Genomic DNA, 21,290 nt, shown 5'->3' with positions numbered 1-21,290 from the left:
CAAAACCATTTGCAATTTGATATAGACATCCAGCAAAGGTCAAACCTGGGACTTGCTGATGAAGAGCATTTTGCATCCATGAGGGTGCAAAATGCCACTTCATCTACAAGCTCACAACTGCTTGTAGATAGCCTATTTTGTTTTTTGTTTATTAAATGTTTGCCTACGACGACATTCCCAGAATATAAACACCAGGTTGAATTTGGTTCAGACCAACCAGTGGAATCAACGGAAATGTAATACAAGCGTACCTTTGAGCCAGCTCCAACGCTGCACCATCGTCACTATCCCGATGAGTGTCTCCTAGGAAACAGAGGAAAACAAAAAAAAAACTGTGAAAAAATGACCTCTAAAATCCTTCCCTCTCACTTTCTCTTCTGTATCACCTGTGTGTGCACCAAGATGTGTGACACTTACCCGCTGGGCAAGTACAGGTCATGTTCTACTTGCCCACAGGATGCCCACTTGCCCAAAAAGTTAATCGTCCATTATAAAATGATAGGTAAAATTTGAATTACCATTAATTTTTTTACTTTGTGTGTTAAAAAAATGGCATACCTCAATTTGTATATTTCAACATAGCTATGAAAATGACTATGGGTCCACAGACACACTTGTTATTTTTTTATTTTTTGTGTAGCAACAGTGCAACAGTGAAAATAGCAATATTTTGCATTCCACAGACCAGAAGACAGAGCGCTCTGGCCACGTTCAGGTCTTTAGACAGATATCTCGTGTTGTGTTTATAGACGTTGCGTCCCCTGTCAAAATGAGCACTTGCCTGGTCGGGCAACCTGAAAGCAAACTCCACCTTTTTTTTTATCTGCCAGGGACAGGTGGGTAAGTATTAAGGCTCATACATAGTCTGGATTTACGGTGGTGGGGTGACCACCGAACTACAACATGACGTCACCAGCCGCGGTGAAGAGCAAACCACCCCGCCACCGCTCCAGTCCTTCTCTCTGTTTTTACTCACCACCGCTCAACGTTATTTCAGCTCCGGTGGTCAGCTCACCACCGGAGCGGTGGTCACCTCATCACCGAAAATCCAGACTATGAATAGTCCTTTAGTGTCGCCTGAATTGTCTACTCTACATGATAGACAAACATAGCTTTTTAATATTATTCAAACTAAGACACATGATTTGGTACGATTACAGGAAAGTCATTCCCCTAAGTGTGGGCATTGTGTATTCTGTCAATGGCGGTAAGAGGTCTTCCGTTGTCCCATCCACCCACCGAATGTCCCACCCCCCCACCTCTGTTTTGCATAATGCAGTCGTGCAAATAAGTCCCAATTTACCGGTATATCAAATTAGCCAAAATCTATTTAGCCTGCTTTTTAGCAGAAATTGACATTCAACAAATACATTCTCGTGAACGGCAATGACAAACGGGTGACCACTTTCTGTTGTAACTTTTGAGAGGCGCACTTTCACCAGGTCATCGGTCAGTACTTAGTAGAAGACTCAATTGAGACTCTGCGGGTCATCAAATTATTGGCTTAGCAATACGACTAAAGCTAAATAATCTGCATGAATTCAAGCTTTCATGCTTAATTTCCTTCGCGGGATCAATAAAAGGTCCATCCATCTATGGTTTATATTATAAACTGGTGCGTTATGTGGTTAATGGTTCTGCCGACAATTTCTCAATTAAAAAAAATGCTCCCAGTAGCTACCTTTCTCCAGGCGTCCCTCTAGCCTCTCCAGGACACTCAGGCTCTTGTCCAGCTGCTCTCTGAAGACCTGGCCCGTGTGGAAGTCCACGTCGCTGGCCTGGAGCAGCTCCGTGAAGGCTCTGCTCAGATCCTCCAGCTGCTGTCGCTGCAGTGCCCCCAGTCCACGGCTCTCCTTGATCTGCTGCCGCAGCTTGTTCAGCTCCCTGGCCTGAGACTGAACCAACGAGTCCAGTCTGGAAACACCACACACACACAAAGAGGAGTTCACCTCCATGCTGACCGTGACCTTTCACACGCAAAAACCTAACCATATACCGGTACTAACCAAAAGCATGCCTAAACGTAACCTGCCATACCTTAAATAAATTTAATTAGTTATTTTAATTAAAAATGAATTAGTGAGTTACCTAAACTTGTTTTGTTATAAAGGCGTAGTGAAATGGAAATGGTGGACATTTTATTTTGAAGTTTTAGACGGTTTCAAGTTGAAACGCCGCTCTGAAGTTTCTGAACCAATCAGAGCGTCGCATCCCTTCAGGCGATGGGACGGTAGCTATGCTATACGCAGGACGCATGGAATGTGTTTGTTTACAAGTCAGATAGTCGGCCATCTGTACCAGTTTACTGATATGTGGCTTATTTCTACCCTATAATATTTTCAGATACATATTTTAGCGTTGAAACCGAGTAATACACTGTCTGGATGTTATCTTGAATGGGAATAAAACAGAGGATTTCTGTAATCAGTAGCAGCTGTGTTGGACGGATGCGCAGATATGGGGAATTAAACGGGTGAGCTTCATTTTTATTGGCTTTTATCGATGTGGGCGTCGACACGTCATCACGCAGTACGTGGTACCCATTTTTTTGGCATCCATTGTTAGGTATGCATTATGATGACCACGGATGTGGTCTAAAAGTGTGAAAAACATATTTTTTATTTCACTACGCCACATGCGCCCTTAGTGTCCCGATTTTGGGGCAAACAAGTATATAGGGTTTAAACCTATATACTGTACGTACAGTATTAGACCGGAGTCCCCTAGGGGTCTATACTTTTCCCCTCTACACAATCTATGTTAGCCACAGAATATGGATTCTAAGGTTCATGTGGTGTAACGTTGGCCAACAAGGTTGACCGAAGTTTCGGCCCCGTCCCCAGGTAGGGTTTTATGATGATAGCAAAGAATGAATTCAACAATTTGGATTTTCAAAATGTTGCTTTGGTCATCAATGGGATCTACATGTACATAGTGAACAAAATCATCATCAGGTTTTTACGCCTGGAGAGACCCGTTCCAGGACGGGCTTCAGACGCACCTTCACAGGAGACTCGGCTCAAATCTGAACACATTTGGCGTTAGGAACCCGTTGCGACCGCATGCCCTTGCCGACGTCGACCCCAGGACATGCTTTGAACACGCGTGCTCCAACGGCTACATTTCATAATTAACGAAAATAATGATAACACACACTGACCTAGCAGGTGACGCAGGGCGGCTACCGTGCTGGGTCTGCTGCAGCTGTTCACTCATCCTGTGCGGAGGTGTGTGCTGAAGCTGTTCACCCATGCTGCGGTCGAGACTCCTTTCTCTCTCCAGCTCTACGTTCAGGTGTATCATCTTATCCTTCGCCGCCCTCTCGCCCCTCCCTTCTTTCTCTCTCGGTTCCGCACCCCGCGTCTCCTCCTGGGTGCGACCCTCCCTCCCCGTCCCGTCCAGGTCCCTCGATGTTGAGGGATCGGAAGGTGTGGTCAACAGGTCGCTGGAGAGGGAGTTCCTGCGCAGGAGGCTTTGCATTTGGAGAATGACTCTGGACTGGCACTCCAGTTGGACCTTCAGTTCCCTGACCTGGGCCTGGAGCTTAGCTGGATCCTCAGAGTGCCCGTAGTCCTCGTAGGCCTGCAGGCACTTCAGACTCACCTGAAAAGATGAAGGAGCTAGTCAAAAAGCTGTTATTTTGCCTTTTGTACATTTTCTGTTTGATCGATCATGAAGCTAGCTAAATGTGTTCACCTTTGGTGAGCTGAGAGCAGGAGAACTGGGGTAGTAGGATGCACTGGAATTGGAGTCCAGGTTCTCAGTGGAGGAGAAAGTGGCCAGATCCTGTTTTAGCAGGGAGGGCAAGCTGGAGGTGCAGCCACCAGACCGCAGAACTACATCTACATCTGGGAACAAAAGTCACACAGACAGAACAGTCAAATAGAAATACAAACGTAACCAATTTTGACCTGGCATTCCTATTTTGTGAGAAGGTGAGAATTGTAAAAAATAAATTGTCCCCACAAAGTAAAGCAAAAATATCTGATCTACAAGCTCGCAATGCGACATGTTGTGAGCTTCCAAATTAGCTATTTTTGCAATTCATTGACTTCCAAATACAGGGCTTAAGAGATTAGTCTTGCGTAGGAGATCTCTGCCTACTATATTTGTGGAAATCTAAATTCAACGCGATTAATTGTCACATAAATAATTGCGATTAAATTGTTAATTGTTTTTGGCAACAAAAAAAAATCTACATGAACGATGACAAAATAATTGTGATTATCTCAAACAATTGCGATTAGACGATTCGCAATTGGGTTGGGACAACCAAACCAAACCCTATACACATTGGCTGGAACAGCGGAGAGAACGGATGCTAACCAGCTATTGCTTTGAAGACAAATCATATCACTGTCCAAGGACCGGAGTGCCCGGAAGTCTTTGTACTGGTTCTGCAAGGAAGTTGTTACCACCTGTGTGTCTGGATTCTACTGTCAACTTTCAGGTAAAGTAATGCGAAGCAGCAGACACGTATGTGTGTTGGGATTGCGCTGTTTGTGTGCAGCAGCAGACACGTGTGTGTGTGTGTGTGTGCGTGTGTGTCTTTATATTTGCGCATGGTGTGCGCGTGTGTGCGTGCGAGTCTATCATCGATGTGCGAGCTTCTCGACTAGAGGTTTCTCTGTGTGTGTGTGTGTACTGCGCTGAAACTGACAGACGCAGTTATAGCAGACCCCCACAGATAATAAAAATGCAGCTGGTAATTAATTGATTTAATCAATTTGGGCTTGTGTTTTTGTTTTGTTTTTAATCTACTTCATACACCATTTTGGCCTGTACAATGAATTTAGATGTGACCAAACACACATATCAGTAGGCGGGGATCTCCAATTGTCTGACCTCACCAGTCTAGTAACATATAGAAAAGATGTAGATAAGAGATTTGTTAAAATGCAGTACAGCTAAGCTGTGGAATAAGACAGTGAACATGAACGAAAAATAATGGGAGTGTTCAGTGTTGAAGTGGAAGGGATACAAATAACTGCTTGGCCAATAAGTACAGCCGTATTAGTCGGTGCATCCCTAGTGGTAAAGCCATTCCCAAACACAGTGTAAAGTCAAACATGCAATAAACGTTAGGCAGAGAATCCCAGGTTAAAGGAGAATTCCATACTAAAAGGCTTTCTTACCTTTCTTTGTAGTTGTTACGTCCCCACCAAAGAGGTCCAAGTGTTATTTTGTGCAAAAGCTCCTTATTGGCTATTTCCCCTACCATAAGCCCTAAATGAATTCCATTGAATTGAATGGGGATTGAATGGGGCTATGGGGTGTTGTGCTAATTCGCTTATTTGCATCGCTCAAAATTATAATTTCTTTGTATATATCCTCTCTTCATAATGTAAATAATATCCCAAGCGGCACACTTTACTACTTCTTTCAATGGAAATAAGCGAACTACCATAACACCCCATAGCCCCATTCAATTCCCATTCAATGCAATGCAATTCATTGAGGGCTTATGGTAGGGAAAATAGCCAATAAGGAGTTTTTGCACACAAAAAACACCTGGACCTCTTTGGTGGGGACGTAACAACTACAAAGAAAGGTAAGAAAGATAAGAAAGCATTCTAGCATGGAATTCTCCTTTAAGATCAGCAGAGTCTGTTCACTCATGCAGACAGACAGGGTGGGATTAGTGTCCACTCAGCGGCTGTCTGTCTACCTGTGCTACTGCTCTCCTCCCTATCGTTTTCACTCTTCCCACTGGTTTCGTAACCCAGGTCCTGCAAATCCACCTGCACGCACTTGTCGTCTTGCTCCAGAATCACTGCTGGAGGCAATACATGTCAGGTTAGGGCCAAACGCAGTGCGTGTACACTGTAAACCCTATACATTGTTTTCAACCACATCTCCTTCAACCATCTTGTGTATGGCTAATTCATACTTTGCAGTACCTTTGGTGAATAACACATCGTCGTACAACGTATAAAAGCATATATAATTTTGTTTCTGTACTATCACAATTACATTCATTATAATCAAGGATCCACTACACTGATAAGAACAAAGTATCATTTTATCACCCCAAGAAAACTGATCCCACCACATGCCCTCATATATTAAACACTTTTTTGTGCTAAGGACGTGTATACACGTCTTCTCTAATAAATCTGCAGGGAGCCTTGGATGTGTATACACTTCTTTAGGTCCTTTTTAATGATATAAAATGGGAACCATTTTTTTTGCTTGGCCATGCCTTCCTCTGTGAACCTAGACATGTTTTGTGCATGCACACTGGCGTTCACTTCCTTATTCACAGCCCGAATAAACTGTCTATTTTCTCTAAATCTACGACGCTCTCCATGGTTTTGATCATTTCTGACTTAACCAAGCATCTCGTTTGGAATATAAACGCTTCTAAAGAGAGATCAGTTGTGACAGCGCAAGGCAGTAACAAAAGAAGATTATGTCTCCCGGTTTTGAGGTGTAATGGAAGGCGTTTTCAGAGTAAAATCGGCCTCATCTGCTTGGCACTATAGCGCCATTATTTTTGAAAAGATTCCGGCACATTTATGGTGTCACTGTCAACAATCCTATCCAACCAAAACTAAACCGTGGCTAAAAGGTTAGGCAGGCATAATTATGCCTTATGTGCTTTTCCAAGATGATGCTAGCACAATGTCTATGCTTTAAGTATTCACTCAAATTGAAGACTGCACACAAGTCTGCCTTGAAGTTATTGCAGTACCTAAATACACATAACAGTTACTTTAAAAATAAATTAAGAATAAATCACACTTAGTGATTTTATCATGATGATCATGTATGCTTAAAGCAAACATGCTTAACATTCTAACTAACATGCAAAAACATGCTTAAAGAAAACATTAAAAGTCCATAGACTTGACTGCCACATGGCGTAATTTCTGAAAGCCAGACATTGGAGGGTCTAGCGCCACTCAAGAATGACAACCGTCCTACTGTAGCATGCAATATCCACATGTACAGTAAAGTATACAAATACCATTCTCTGAGCCATATCTTTACCTTTTTGTGCAGTTTCATTAGAAAGTTTCCGGGCTGAGTTGTGCAATGTGATAATGGACTGCGCTGCGGCTAGTTTCTCCTCCAGGCTCTTACAGGCTCGTTTCTTCTCCTTCAGGGCCTTCTGGAGAGTCTCCAACTGAGCCTGAACATTATTCGGTGGCATTTCCTTGGCCTGCTGCACTGTCCGTTGAGCCACAATCTCCTCTCGGTGGTCCAACAGCTCTTGTAAGGACGTCTGAAGTTCAGAGATCCTCTGGGAGTGATCGGCGAAGGCCTTGTGGAGGAGGCAGAGGTTTTGATGAAGCTGGGTGTCCCTTACTAGACCTTCCCTCTCCTCTAGGGCTCTCTGGAGCCTGTCTAGATGTTGCCTCAGCTCAGAGCCGGTCTGGGCGGTGGCAGTACGATTAGTGCAATATGCCGTCAGAGAGGCCACAGCGCGTTCTGCCGCATTGAGACAGTCGGACAGAGACTCCTTCTGAATTAAACTGATATTTATAGAGCTTCCCACTTTCCCATGTAGTCCCTCCGACTCCTCTTTTCCAACTCCAGTATTGATGGAGCCATGCTGTGTGGCAGTGGCCTCTGCACCTCTCAGTAGTCTCTCCTGCAGCTCAGCATTGAGTCTATTCTGCTCCCAGAGCGCCTCCTGCAGGGAATCTGCCTGTCGCTGCAGTTCATGGTGACGCCCCAGAGGATCTGCCGGTCCGGCCTCTGGGCCGTTCCCATCCAGAGAGGTACTGACCTGTCGGAGAGCAGTTTCTAACCTCAAACACAGCTCATGGGTGTCTGTGTTGTTTTCTGGGCTGTCGGACGAATACGTAGACGCACCGAGTGAAGAGATAGCTTTTTCTGCCATGTTCAAACACTCAATCAGCTGGCTGTTGAGTGTCTCCTTCTCCTGTAAGGCCTGCTGGAGTTCCATGCATTGCCTCTGGAGAGCAGCATCTGAGACAACAATGCCAGAACCTGAACCAGAGTCTGACCCGAGTCCACCCTGGCTGTCCAGGGTGCAGGCGGTCAGATATTGAATCTTGGAGTCTGCAGCCTCTAAGGCCGACTGGTACCGATGGTTGAGCTGGTCCTTCTCCTGGAGCTGCGCATGGAGGTCCTCAAACTCGCCCAGCTGCTCCTCTAGCCTGTTTATCAGAGCCTCCTTCTCCTGGCACTCCTGGTGAAGAAGAGCCAGCTGGAGACGTGAATCTGTCTGGGTCTGAGTCTGTGTGCATTCTGAGCTGGCGTCAGACAGTGCTGGACTGCTGCAGCGATGAGTGGTTCTGAGATCAGCACCAGGGGAAGTGATGAGACGGCCTGCGTCATTCCGGTTCTGCCCGGTCCCACAGAGATGATCCAGATGGATGTGATGAAGTGGGTCAGGATTCAAAAGGTCTGAGCCCTGTCTCGACTGCTGCTTTGCAGACACTCTGCTACCGCTGTCCTCCGTTCTGTGTTTCACAAGGACTGGCAAGCGAGATCTGACACCAGCCTACGAAAGGCAAACGAGTCGATATTAAAATTTGCTATAAAATAACATTTTATAACAATTAATATTTTTGGCAATGATAGAGTAAGCTTTTCAGTGCATTATCTCTTACTTAAATGTACACATGTAATGTAGTGTATACCAACTAGGCCTGTTAAAAAAATTCGATTCGAGTTAGAATCGCGATTCTAATGCCGTCCGATTCAGAATCGATTCTCATTTTCCAAAAATCTTTTTTTTTTTTTTTCTTGCACAAATGTACCTGTACCTGACAGGTACATTTGTGCAAGAAAAAAAAAGAAAAAAACATGCACAGGTACTACCTGTGCATGCAATGCATTATGGCCTGGGTTTCTGCATAGTGCATTTACTACCAGCTAAGCTAAGCCTGCCAATTGTATTTATTTTACACCTGTTTTTGTACTGGTTCAAATTTTTGCAAGCTAAATAAATGAGACATGTTCTTACTCTTGGATTTAACCTTTGTGTGTTTAAATCATTCAGTTGATAAAACCTTTACAATTATACAAGCTTTTTACTAAATGTACTCTGCTTTCATGCCAGAAGACTGGAGTAGATCATGCTAAAATTCTATTTAATTGTTTTTAAAACTGTTTAAGTGCCAGGGACGTCATCCCATATCTAAATCAACTATGCACTGAGTGCCATGCCCGTAAAGACGTATAATTATTATTATTTTTTTTACATTTCTTTTAAAACGCCCTCTTTTTTTTAATAATGGGAGATCTGGCACTCAGAGCCTAAACTGGTGACCACTAGGTGGCACTGTTAAAAAAAAAAAACTGCTTTAGAATCGAAAAGAAATCTTTTTTGAATTGAGAATCTGAAAAATCGAAAAGATCGTTTTTGAATCGAATCGTCACCCCAAGAATCGGAATCGAATCGAATCGAATCGTGGGACACCTAAAGATTCGCAGCCCTAATACCAACTCACCCCATGCCTTGTAACGTGCTGTGGATGCTTGATGTGTGACTGGCTTTTAGTTTGTCGACTCTCCAGCTCCTTGGTGACGCCGGTGACATGAAAGTCTGGCACTTCACCAGAGTTCCTCTCCAGCTGCTCCTTTAAGAACTTGATGACCTTTCGGTGACCTTTTGCCTCCGCCCGGAGCCTCTCCACCGTCTTCTTCAGGTCACCGTGGACGTCACCGATGTCTCCTGATGTCCCTGAGCAGTGGACGTCACCGATGTCTCCTGATGTCCCTGAGCAGTGGACGTCACCGATGTCTCCTGATGTCCCTGAGCAGTGGACGTCACCGATGTCTCCTGATGTCCCTGAGCAGTGGACGTCACCGATGTCTCCTGATGTCCCTGAGCCCTGGATGTCCCCTGACGTCCCTGAGCCCTGGATGTCACCTGATGTCCCTGAGGAGCCCTGGATGTCACCTGATGTCCCTGAGCCCTGGATGTCCCCTGACGTCCCCGAGCCGTGGACGTCACCGATGTCCCCCGACGTCCCCGAGCCGTCTGCGCTCTCTTTCTCTTTATATTCTTGAGATTGTCCTTCCTTCAGGAGACCTCTCAGCTCCACATTCTCTGACTTCAGTCGGAGCAGCTCCTCCCTGCAGGACAGTTCAGTCAGTTAAAGGGAAAAATAGCCAACATTCAGTCAATATATATATATGTTGCACGTTCAGGTGATTTGCGACCTGGCAACGTAATGCATACTCCCTTGAGTTGCAGCAACTCGTTTTCAAGGGGGTCCTCATCAAAACGGTATCTGTAAATAACTGTTCTAATACAAACAGAGACATATTTCTCCAGCATACCTAAAGCCGGAGGCCGATGTCACTCCACAGTCGGCCAGAACAGATCGAAATGATGTTCTCTCTCTGTTCTCCTCCTCAACATCTCTCCTGGAACCGTCCACGGTGTCATTGTGATGGTTGCCTTGCTCTGCATTCTGGTCACAATCTGCATCAACAATATGTTTTGCAGACCCCACCTAAAAAGGAAAAATGTTTTAAGAAAAGAAGCAGCAGTATTGGCATTCACAATTTGTTACCATCCACTAAACCAGTGGTTTTCAACCCTTTTTGTATCAAGGCCCATTACATAATGTATTGGGCATTTGAACCACGGACCACCATTTGATTAGATTTAGCCAGATCAGATTTTAAAAATAAGTTAAAGAAATATCTCATGTCACTTGCTTTTTGATGATGGTCATTGAACACCGTTTAAAATCTTTCATACTGTAACGGTAGGCTACTCAAACTGAAATTGTATTCATGGTTGCGATATGTATTAATCACTTGTTTTATATTTAGTTGTATTTTGTACTGTTTTTCTTACAGTCTTGTAAAATGTATTTCATATGATGTAATGTATTTTATGTGTGGACCCCAGGAAGAGTAGCTGCTACTAAGGTAGTAGCTAATGGGGATCCACATAAACAAATAATCTAAATAGCCTCTCAGACTTTGAACTTTTAATATTTTGGTGGCAAATGACAATTATTCTGCATTCTCTAATTGTGTAGACTTCTTGTAAATTAGGTAATGCAGATGTTTAACAATAATGTAACTCTTGAAAGCGTAAAATGAAACCAAATGGACACGTACGGGTCCATTTGGTTTCAATTTACACTCTCAAGAGTTAAAGATCTCTAGGGGTCCATTTGGTTACCAACTCTCCATCATTTAGCTGGGGACCACCTGGAACCCCCTTAAGGATCACAGGTGGTCCCTGGACCACTGGTTGAAAACCACTGCACTGATTTCAACATTTATTTGGGGGGGTAAACAGCCCAGGATTAAGAACTCTGTTCTACAGAGGAGCCGTGATGATGGGGGGTTAGCTCTACCCAATTTTACTTATTATTATTGGTCAGCCAATGTTCAGAAAACCACTGCACTAATGGGTCCTCACCCATTGTTTTGGGAAACACTGGTCTATTTCATACCTGTTCCAGTGCGATATCTGTCTGGCTCTGTTTGTCCCTCCCAGAATGGTACAGCCTTTGGTTCCTCTTCTCTAGCTGCTAGAGAGTAATGGGATGGGAGGCGAGGGTGACACACATGGCTTTGTAAAAGAAAAGTCAAGGACGCAACAGAATCCATAACAGATGCACAGATGCACGGCGACATCAGAATGGTGTGATGTGTCTAATGTGGCATGATGGGGAAAAGAAACACAATTTCATGGGACAAAGAGAAAGGAAAACAGGGAGTTGTTAGGAGAGGCGGAGGAGAGAGAACATCTGCTACAGACAAACAAGGCATTGGTTAGAAACAGGACATATATAGTATAATGGATAAGATAGGCATTTAATAGAAGGAGACAAGACACTCTAATACACGCATAGGTGAAGGTCAAAGGCTTAAGAGGTTAGAAAGAAGGAAGTAGAACAGGATATGATCCAGACGGGAGCAGGATGTGACCCAGACAACTATTAAGGTTTCAAGTATGTATTCTATTTAATGCATATAGAGACAGAAAAAAGATCAAACAATACAGAGTTGCTTGCTATATAAATAAAGATTTGAAAGAGGAATGTTAAGTTCCACATTCTACTGACGGCAGATTGTGTGGGCTCTAACCTGTATCCCAGGACTTGTGTGGACCAGGTTTGGGTCGTCTCTGCTGAATGGGTCATTAGTTGACCTCTCGGACGGCGACGGCCTTCTTTGCAGATCCATATTCAGCGCCTGCAGTTTGCCAATATACTCCTGTAGCTCCAAAATCTACAGTAGGGCATAGAATAACTACATTTAATACATTTATTCACAACCATCCTCATTGTCACTAAATATTAACTCAATTACCGCCAACAGCACCCTCTGGTGGTGGCTCAGGGCGCCATCCAGTCATTTAATAGGCATCTAATTCTGAAAGCCGTTTCACTCGGAAACCAAGAATCAGGAAGTGAAAATCCGCTGTGTAACATGTCCCACGATTGTCATTTAATCCACTCGAAACATACTTTTTGTAACCAAGGATCATATCGTTTAGAGAAATGAGCCGCAAATCAAGCTTCTTTTGACCCAAAAAGAAGAATGAGAGAAATTACCATTCTAAAAACTGCGTCACTATTATGAGGTGAATATAATGGTCAAGACAGAGGTCTACAACCGCACAACGCGTCACATTGCAAAGCATTGTGACCATGTAGATCGGCTATTTTCAGCGAAGAGGTTTTGTGTAGGGGTAAAAAAAGGACAGGACCAAGTATAGCCTTCGGGGGGGACCCCGGTCAATAAAGTATATAGTGTTTAAGTTGTAAATGTATTTAGTTTTTCACCTATAATGATGATGGGATGCCAGGTGGTTAAAATGTAAGAGCTCACCTTCTGTCGGAGCTCCTGTGCAGAGAGCTCAGACAAGCCACCATCCAGTCCCTCGCCCACACAAATGCTCATGTAGGACGTCTGGTCTGCTATGAAGCTCCAAGTGTCACCTAAGAGACATAGAAGAACTGGTCACAGACTAAAACAATATGCCCGAGATATTTAAAATGCATGGCATCCTAAAGAATTTCAGAGAACTGAGGCACCTAACCAGGGTTCAATTCCCGGGCGAGTCATACCAAACTATGAAAACAAAAAGGTTTGTTTAAGTTCCTGTGACATACTAGCGTTATGTGTACATCAAGCTGCCTCACACTAACACTATGGACATTTGGGCCACATGGCACAAGACTGTTTAACCACGTAAGACTTTCTATCTGAGGATTAATATTCAGTGGTAGTACCAGTGTCATTAGCTCCTCCTACTCCCCCTCCTCGGTTCTGGATAGCTCCCAGACGGGACTGTAGAGAAGTGTTCCATCGCTGAGCGTCTTCCAGCTGATGCCTCATGCTCTCCAGCTCTCTGGGATCGACCACGGCCACACCTGAACAAAATATGCAATGTCACCAATGTGCGCCAATGGGGCTACATGCACACACGCCATTTTGGAAAGAACTTGGGCCCCTTCCCTACTTCCTTCACAGGTATCACCGATGATACTAACGAAGGCTCTGTTCCATTCTGGTCAAACAGAGTCAGGGGTGCTGCTATTGTGCATGTTGGCTCACTGTGGAGCCAACATGCACAATGGGCCTCAAAGTGTCCTTGAGTGGGTTCCAAATGGCCCCGTATGGGTGAGTAACTCTCAGAGTTATAGGGCTCCTTGAAATTAAAAAGTTTGAGAACCACTGCACATTAAATGGAAGAGAACCTTAATTAGTATCATCGTTAACACCTATGAAGGAAGTTGAGAAGCGGCCCGGAAGTAGTAGGAAGAGTTATTCTGTGTGCATTATATATAGGCCATTGTTTCTAGTCCTGCCGCTAGAGCACGGTTCCCCAATTAATTTTCCTCAAGGGCCATATTTGACTAGGGTACCAGGCTGGGGGCCGAGTCGGGCGAGGGCAAGACCCCATTTGAAAAGGATGCCCAGTTTGACATGCATAGGCTACTGACCCCCATTTAATGCCATTTATATCTGTGGACCCCCCACCCCCCAAAAAAACTAAAAAACAATTTATTTATTTATTTTAATTCTTCCAGGGGCCACAAGGGGGCGCTCCACGGGCCGCAAATGTGGAACTATTGTGCTAGAGGTACGAAAAACAAAGATGTCCCACATACAGTACAGTGGTTTGTGGTGGTCCAGTCAATGGAATATGGATATGTAATTATAGAATCAAGATTTGAGTCTGAGGAATGGGATCAGACTGCACATGTTTAGAAAACCGATTATGAATAGTCCAGCACGACATGGTCATCTTAGAATCTAGATGAAGTGAGACGGTGGGTTCAAATGGAGAGCTCGCTCTTTATAACTAGCTACATGTACCCTCTTGTCATATGAGCAGGAATGTCAGTAAATGTTATGCGAGTCACAGTCACAGACAGTTAGTTACAGATGACCTATTTATATTGTACACGTGGTTAACATTAGACGTGGGCTGAGGTAGAGCGGATTTATTTCATAGTACAAACTGTTGTGCATGAACACACGTGCAGGCTCACAACTGAAGTGGTTTGGCATACAGCCTGATTTATCGACATCACCAAACAAAAACACATAATGGCGGCCGTATGGATTACAGAAGTAAACAAGAGTGTAATTCTGTAACTTTGCCACACTGACAAAATACTTACAAATGACTGTGTAGTGTGTCAATATAATAATTAATATTATTTGGGGGGGAAAGCTATATTTTTTCCTTCACAGTGAAAACAGAGCTATTTTATCATGGATTAATCCATGCAGATGATTGGATGATGTAGAAAGCAACAGGTGAGAAGACAAGTACGATGAACCAGTGTCGATTTTGACAGCAAATTTAGATTTTAGTCTTAGTCATAGTCTCTTGAATAGTTTTAGTCGTCATAGCTTAAGTTAGTTTTCATTTAGATTTCGTCTTGACGTAGCTTGATTTACAGGTTGTTTTAACCCATTCTGACCGGGCACCCATTTTGGTGTCGGCATCATGTTATGCTTTAGCTATTGAAAAATAGCAGATCTACAAGCTCGTATCGCGCCACCGAGTGGCGCGATACGAGCTTGTAGGTCTGCTATTTTTGAAAAATCTAAGACACTTTTAGAATCTGATCTCAGGTCAGAATGGGTTAATAATGAAACTGTCAGGATGTAATAGACATTTTTAGAATCTGATCTCAGGTCAGAATGGGTTTAAATGCCAGTCCCCATCAGCAGCACATGTGTCTACTGTACCTTCTCTGAGCCGAGCTCTTTGGATCTCTCTCTCCAAGTCGTCTCTCAGCTCCTCGTTGGTTTTGATGCCGTCCTCCAACTGCTGCCTGAGAAGCTGAACCGCTGTCAGCTCCAGCTGCAGGGCATGGAGACGCTGGGCACTGCAGTGTGCGCACGCACGTGCACACACACACACACACACACACACACACACACACACACACACACACACACACACACACACACACACACACACACACACACACACACACACACACACACACACACACACACACACACACACACACACACACACACACACACACACACACACACACACACACACACACACACACACACACACACACACACACACACACACACACACACACACACACACACATATTCAATTCAATGGGCTTTACAATTGAAAGTCAGAATCTCCAATAAATCAATTTCTATGTACCAATAACACGCGATGCAGATAGTGCAGGAATACACACAACGATTAGTCTTTAGGGTGGGTTGTGTACCATTTGATATCCTTCTCTTATCACAGCAGCTCACACATCTCGCTGCCGTGTTTGCACATTGTTGTACTTTGTACCATGAAGATATGGGAGTTTAGTGTTTTTTTAATCATTAGTCATGTTTTCAAAATCTCTGTGGGTAATTGCAATCTGTGGGAAGTACGTATGTGTCTCTGATGTCTTGGTACAGTGGACAGGGTGGTTAGGAAAATGTAGCTCAGTTTCCACTTAAGACAAGTTTCTAGCAGCCATACCTGTCTTGTTCCTTGACGGTTCTGACCAGGCTGGAGTAGAGCTGCTGCTCGGCCCTCAGGGCTCTGTTCAGGGCCTCATGCTCTCCCTGCAGGGAGGTGACGTTTGGTAGCGCCTGGGGAGACAGGATTATCAAGGCCAGCATGGGGAGTCAGGATTATCAAGGCCAGCATGGGGAGACAGGATTATCAAGGCCAGCATGGGGAGACAGGATTATCAAGGCCAGCATGGGGAGTCAGGATTATCAAGGCCAGCATGGGGAGACAGGATTATCAAGGCCAGCATGGGGAGACAGGATTATCAAGGCCAGCATGGGGAGACAGGATTATCAAGGCCAGCATGGGGAGTCAGGATTATCAAGGCCAGCATGGGGAGACAGGATTATCAAGGCCAGCATGGGGAGACAGGATTATCAAGGCCAGCATGGGGAGTCAGGATTATCAAGGCCAGCATGGGGAGTCAGGATTATCAAGGCCAGCATGGGGAGACAGGATTATCAAGGCCAGCATGGGGAGTCAGGATTATCAAGGCCAGCATGGGGAGTCAGGATTATCAAGGCCAGCATGGGGAGTCAGGATTATCAAGGCCAGCATGGGGAGTCAGGATTATCAAGGCCAGCATGGGGAGACAGGATTATCAAGGCCAGCATGGGGAGTCAGGATTATCAAGGCCAGCATGGGGAGTCAGGATTATCAAGGCCAGCATGGGGAGACAGGATTATCAAGGCCAGCATGGGGAGTCAGGATTATCAAGGCCAGCATGGGGAGTCAGGATTATCAAGGCCAGCATGGGGAGACAGGATTATCAAGGCCAGCATGGGGAGACAGGATTATCAAGGCCAGCATGGGGAGACAGGATTATCAAGGCCAGCATGGGGAGTCAGGATTATCAAGGCCAGCATGGGGAGTCAGGATTATCAAGGCCAGCATGGGGAGACAGGATTATCAAGGCCAGCATGGGGAGACAGGATTATCAAGGCCAGCATGGGGAGACAGGATTATCAAGGCCAGCATGGGGAGTCAGGATTATCAAGGCCAGCATGGGGAGACAGGATTATCAAGGCCAGCATGGGGAGTCAGGATTATCAAGGCCAGCATGGGGAGTCAGGATTATCAAGGCCAGCATGGGGAGTCAGGATTATCAAGGCCAGCATGGGGAGACAGGATTATCAAGGCCAGCATGGGGAGTCAGGATTATCAAGGCCAGCATGGGGAGTCAGGATTATCAAGGCCAGCATGGGGAGTCAGGATTATCAAGGCCAGCATGGGGAGTCAGGATTATCAAGGCCAGCATGGGGAGACAGGATTATCAAGGCCAGCATGGGGAGTCAGGATTATCAAGGCCAGCATGGGGAGTCAGGATTATCAAGGCCAGCATGGGGAGTCAGGATTATCAAGGCCAGCATGGGGAGTCAGGATTATCAAGGCCAGCATGGGGAGTCAGGATTATCAAGGCCAGCATGGGGAGACAGGATTATCAAGGCCAGCATGGGGAGTCAGGATTATCAAGGCCAGCATGGGGAGACAGGATTATCAAGGCCAGCATGGGGAGTCAGGATTATCAAGGCCAGCATGGGGAGTCAGGATTATCAAGGCCAGCATGGGGAGTCAGGATTATCAAGGCCAGCATTTTTACTGTCTAGACATTTCATTGGATTTCTCCTTATTAGTAGTAGTGCAGAGTAATTACTGTTTCCTGGATTCAGTTTGATTTTGGTTAGGCCTAAAAAAAAAAAACTTTGGTTTCCGATTGGCTGTCATTTTTGGGCTGAGTAGGTAGGGAATTTATTTTATTTTATTTTTTATTTTATTTTTTCGTGGGAAGGATGGGTAGCAAGGAATTTATTTTATTTTATTTTACTTATTTATTTTTTCGTGGGAAGGATGGGTAGCAAGGATTTAAAAAAAAATCCTACGGCAATGATGGATAGGCTTCTACATATTTCATTTTTTGGCTATGTGAAATAACTGTGGCAGTTTTAATGGTTAATACAACTTTACATTGTTTTCATTACACAGTGACATATACCTGGAGTAGAGGCAGCAGGTTTAGAAAATAGGGTTGCTGATATTTTCTGCTGCCCTGCGGTTGGCTTTTGGCTTTTTTTTGGTGGCATTTTAATGTGCGGTGGCAGTGGCACCACAACACACACGCAACAGAAACACAACAATATCGGCGTGTGTTATTCAATGTGTGTTTGTGTTTCCCATTGAACCGGGTCTGCATGTCACGTTAAAACATGTTCCCCTAAATATTTCTGTCGGAGGCAGCGCGGTTTAGTTGAGAGAGTTGCGACATCTCCGTTCACTGCTTATTCGTGGGGCTGCATGCGTCATTGATCAGTCCATTGTCGTCACTCTCTGTCTCTGGCTCTAGTCTAGAGGCTGCGCTCCGCTCCCCGGTCAGAGCTGAGCAACATGGCGGCGCACAGCGCGCTGTGTTGACAGTGTTGTTACAAACGATAGTGGTTCTACAACTATTCCTACGTGGATTTAATTTTTTATAACGTAGGATGAGGTCGCGTGTCCCGATGGTCTCATCAAAGAGAATTTTAATGATCAAAGACCTTTTTGGTCTTGACTCGGTCGTATTCTGTTTTTTTTTTTTTTTTTCACCAAATGCCAATAAAATAATATGAGTCGCGCATATTTAATAGAGTCGGTCGGCAACCGGAAACCAAAGTTTTTTTTTTTTAGGCCTTATCGTATAGAAAGTCATCATCATTTTAGTTTTCTGTGAATTGTACAAATACAGAATTTTAATAACTGCCTTCTGTAAAGAAACAACAACATTTTTATAATGTACCTCTTGTTGGCTATCTCCACCTATGATGGTTCTCTCTCTCTCAGGTAGGCCAGGTAGTGATCTATCTATCCCAGCCCTGCAGGCCTGGTCCTGCGTTTGGCTGGCGTGACTGTCTCCTCTCTGGCCAAGACGTTGATGGAGGTCCTACCAGGAGACAGAAGAAGTCCTTTCAAAAGACAGCTACAGCAGGTCAACAATGTCAAATGTAGTGAGCAGAAGCACTCCTTGTCCTAAGCAGACAGTGTCTAAATGTAGGGGTGCAACAGTTAATTTGTGGTGGGTTTGAGATGGGGGGGAGAACCTTTGTGTATGTCCTTTTTTTCGTTTGTTCTGTGATATTGTATTGTTTCTTGTTGTATGTTATGCCTTGAGGACCGCATTGCTGCAACTCAAGGGACTTATCCTCTAGTGAAATTGCAAAATACATTTTTTTTTAACAAAATCGATTATAAAAACATATGATCTATTGTACAAGTTCACAACACGTCGCATTGTGATCTTGTTGATCGGCAATGTCCCTTATTCTTGTGTAACACTGGTGTAAGATGACAAAATAGGGCTTAAGTGGATAATCACAATTGAAGATCACTAAGAAGATAATCAATAGGTGCAGCCCTGTCTCAATGTGTGTGTGACTGACACACACACACACACACACTGACGTCTCTGTGAATCTTTTCTTACACTGATTATCTCATCCTTGGTTTCCAGTGTGGAGGTCAAGGACTCCAAGTTAGCAGCCTGACCTTTGTTGGTTCCCTCCAGTTCAGTTAACCTCGACTGAAGCTTTGCCAGCAAAATCTGCATATTAAAAAAAGATATCAGGTAGCAAGATTATAACAGAATGAACAGCACCAAGTAAAAATGAATTATGGAGATGAGAAGTAAATGGTTTGTTACTGACCTTCAGTTCATTTTCCCTCTTTAACAATTTGTTCAGTGCTTCCGTTTTCTGCATGAGCTCTTTTTTCAGGATGACAATGGTGTTCGTATTGAGTGGAATGTTCTCCATGTTATCTTCATTATTCCTTCTGGACAGATCAGCTTCGGAATCCACAAAAGAAGAAGAATTAAGAAAGTAAATTCACAAACTTTCAACCTGGTGTCAGTGTCTACTATTTTTGGCATGGCATTGTACATAGCAGTATAAAATAAAATAGGTCACAAGGTAAAAAAAAATTTTAGGTTATTAATATTTTTTTTCATTTGCTGCTTTCATTCATTTTAGCATATCTTTCTAAAAAAAGTGTCTAAATAGGCCTATGTATTTTTTTTAAATGTAGGGTGATTTCTTTATTGTCAGACATTTACTATAGTCCTACTAGACCCCAGGAAATTACATCTGGCCACAGTAGTTATTTTCTGTGTGTCCTAGGCTCAATCATCAGTTTGTCACCTCCTCCTTCACATTCAATAGACCCCGCAATCGTTTGTGGCCTAATGAAATTTACTGGGGTCTAGTAGGACTATAGTAAATACTAAAAAAGAAATCACCGTAAAATTATGTTAAAAAAAAAATACATATAGCTACTTATTCCAATGCCCCCACCCCCCCCCCTGTAAAAAAAATAGCTAAAATCGTTAAAACAAAAGAAAGCCGCAAATAGGGGAAAATAATAACATTCACCGTTGTTCTAATAACAACCTAAAACATGAACCTTGGTTGAAAATAAACAAAGTTAATACAATCAACCTCCACTTAGAAGGTACTAGGCTCAGGTGTCTTACCTCCACTTTCTACCAGCCTTTCCTGTAGGATCTGAATAGTGTGACGGAGCTCCAGGACTTGACTCATCTCCTCACTGTGCTGGCGTCTGTCCTGTCCCTGGCCATGAGCAAGCAGCTTCTGCACCATAGCAATGAAGAAAGAAGTGTCAAGAACAACGAGACAGCGTGTAATACTGACGTGGCTCCGCGTGGATCTCAGACTTCATGTGGCCCGTCTATGAGGTCAGCTACATATCTAACCTATTCTGACCTGAGATCAGATTCATACGAGGTTTCCGCCGGACACACACTGGTCTGATGAACCCATTCTGACCTGAGATCAGATTCTAAAAATGTCAGTCGTTCTTCGATTTTTCAAAAATAGCAGACCTACAAGCTCGTATCGCGCCACTCGGTGGCGCGATATGAGCTTGTAGATCTGCTATTTTTCAATAGCTAAAGCATAACATGATGCCAACACCAAAATGGGTGCCCGGTCAGAATGGGCTAATAGGCAATTCACACTGAGACGGACTGAATCCGTTTCATTGGAACCGTTTCCGAATACGGTTGCCTGGTCCCCGATGGCCATGATTCACATTGCCCCGAGATTCAACAGCTCACCGGGTACACTTGCATAACACACTTTAATCCTCCAGATGGCGGTGTGTTTGATGGCTGGCACGCCCCGCACACTGACCATCAACTCTGCGACATTGTCTCAAATAAATCCAGACACACATTGCATTGCCTCTTTGGCTCTTTGCCGTTATACTACTTCACTGTCAGCCTGCCTGCTATTCACTGTGTCAGTCAGTTCTGTGCTCCAGTGTCGTGTTTGATATTAGTTTGCTA

General features: G+C 44.2%; 1 protein-coding gene across 6 annotated transcripts in view; it reads right to left on the bottom strand.

The window, feature by feature from the left end:
* cdk5rap2 (CDK5 regulatory subunit associated protein 2) overlaps positions 1 to 21,290 on the bottom strand; it is a 59,199-nt gene that overhangs the window by 16,466 nt on the left and 21,443 nt on the right. For 3 of the 6 annotated variants that reach the window (XM_083793744.1, XM_083793740.1, XM_083793742.1), the window contains exons 20-38: positions 20,457 to 20,574; positions 19,633 to 19,772; positions 19,413 to 19,529; positions 18,729 to 18,872; positions 15,926 to 16,038; positions 15,163 to 15,302; positions 13,188 to 13,328; positions 12,784 to 12,893; positions 12,037 to 12,180; positions 11,400 to 11,477; positions 10,264 to 10,439; positions 9,881 to 10,056; positions 9,429 to 9,652; positions 6,994 to 8,476; positions 5,669 to 5,776; positions 3,697 to 3,848; positions 3,161 to 3,603; positions 1,682 to 1,914; positions 252 to 303 (exon numbers count right to left, since the gene is read on the bottom strand). In XM_083793744.1, the coding sequence (XP_083649870.1) occupies positions 252 to 303; positions 1,682 to 1,914; positions 3,161 to 3,603; positions 3,697 to 3,848; positions 5,669 to 5,776; positions 6,994 to 8,476; positions 9,429 to 9,652; positions 9,881 to 10,056; positions 10,264 to 10,439; positions 11,400 to 11,477; positions 12,037 to 12,180; positions 12,784 to 12,893; positions 13,188 to 13,328; positions 15,163 to 15,302; positions 15,926 to 16,038; positions 18,729 to 18,872; positions 19,413 to 19,529; positions 19,633 to 19,772; positions 20,457 to 20,574 (4,292 nt within the window). The remainder of the gene's footprint in view (positions 1 to 251; positions 304 to 1,681; positions 1,915 to 3,160; positions 3,604 to 3,696; positions 3,849 to 5,668; positions 5,777 to 6,993; positions 8,477 to 9,428; positions 9,653 to 9,880; positions 10,057 to 10,263; positions 10,440 to 11,399; positions 11,478 to 12,036; positions 12,181 to 12,783; positions 12,894 to 13,187; positions 13,329 to 15,162; positions 15,303 to 15,925; positions 16,039 to 18,728; positions 18,873 to 19,412; positions 19,530 to 19,632; positions 19,773 to 20,456; positions 20,575 to 21,290) is intronic. The other 3 variants (XM_083793741.1, XM_083793743.1, XM_083793745.1) reach the window with 3 other exon arrangements.

This window comes from Protomyctophum parallelum, assembly GCF_964188405.1.
Source record: "Protomyctophum parallelum genome assembly, chromosome: 21".
Classification (NCBI taxonomy): Eukaryota; Metazoa; Chordata; class Actinopteri; order Myctophiformes; family Myctophidae; genus Protomyctophum; species Protomyctophum parallelum.
The sequence above is the reverse complement of the archived record's forward strand: the minus strand, read 5'-3'. Positions and strand labels throughout refer to the sequence as shown.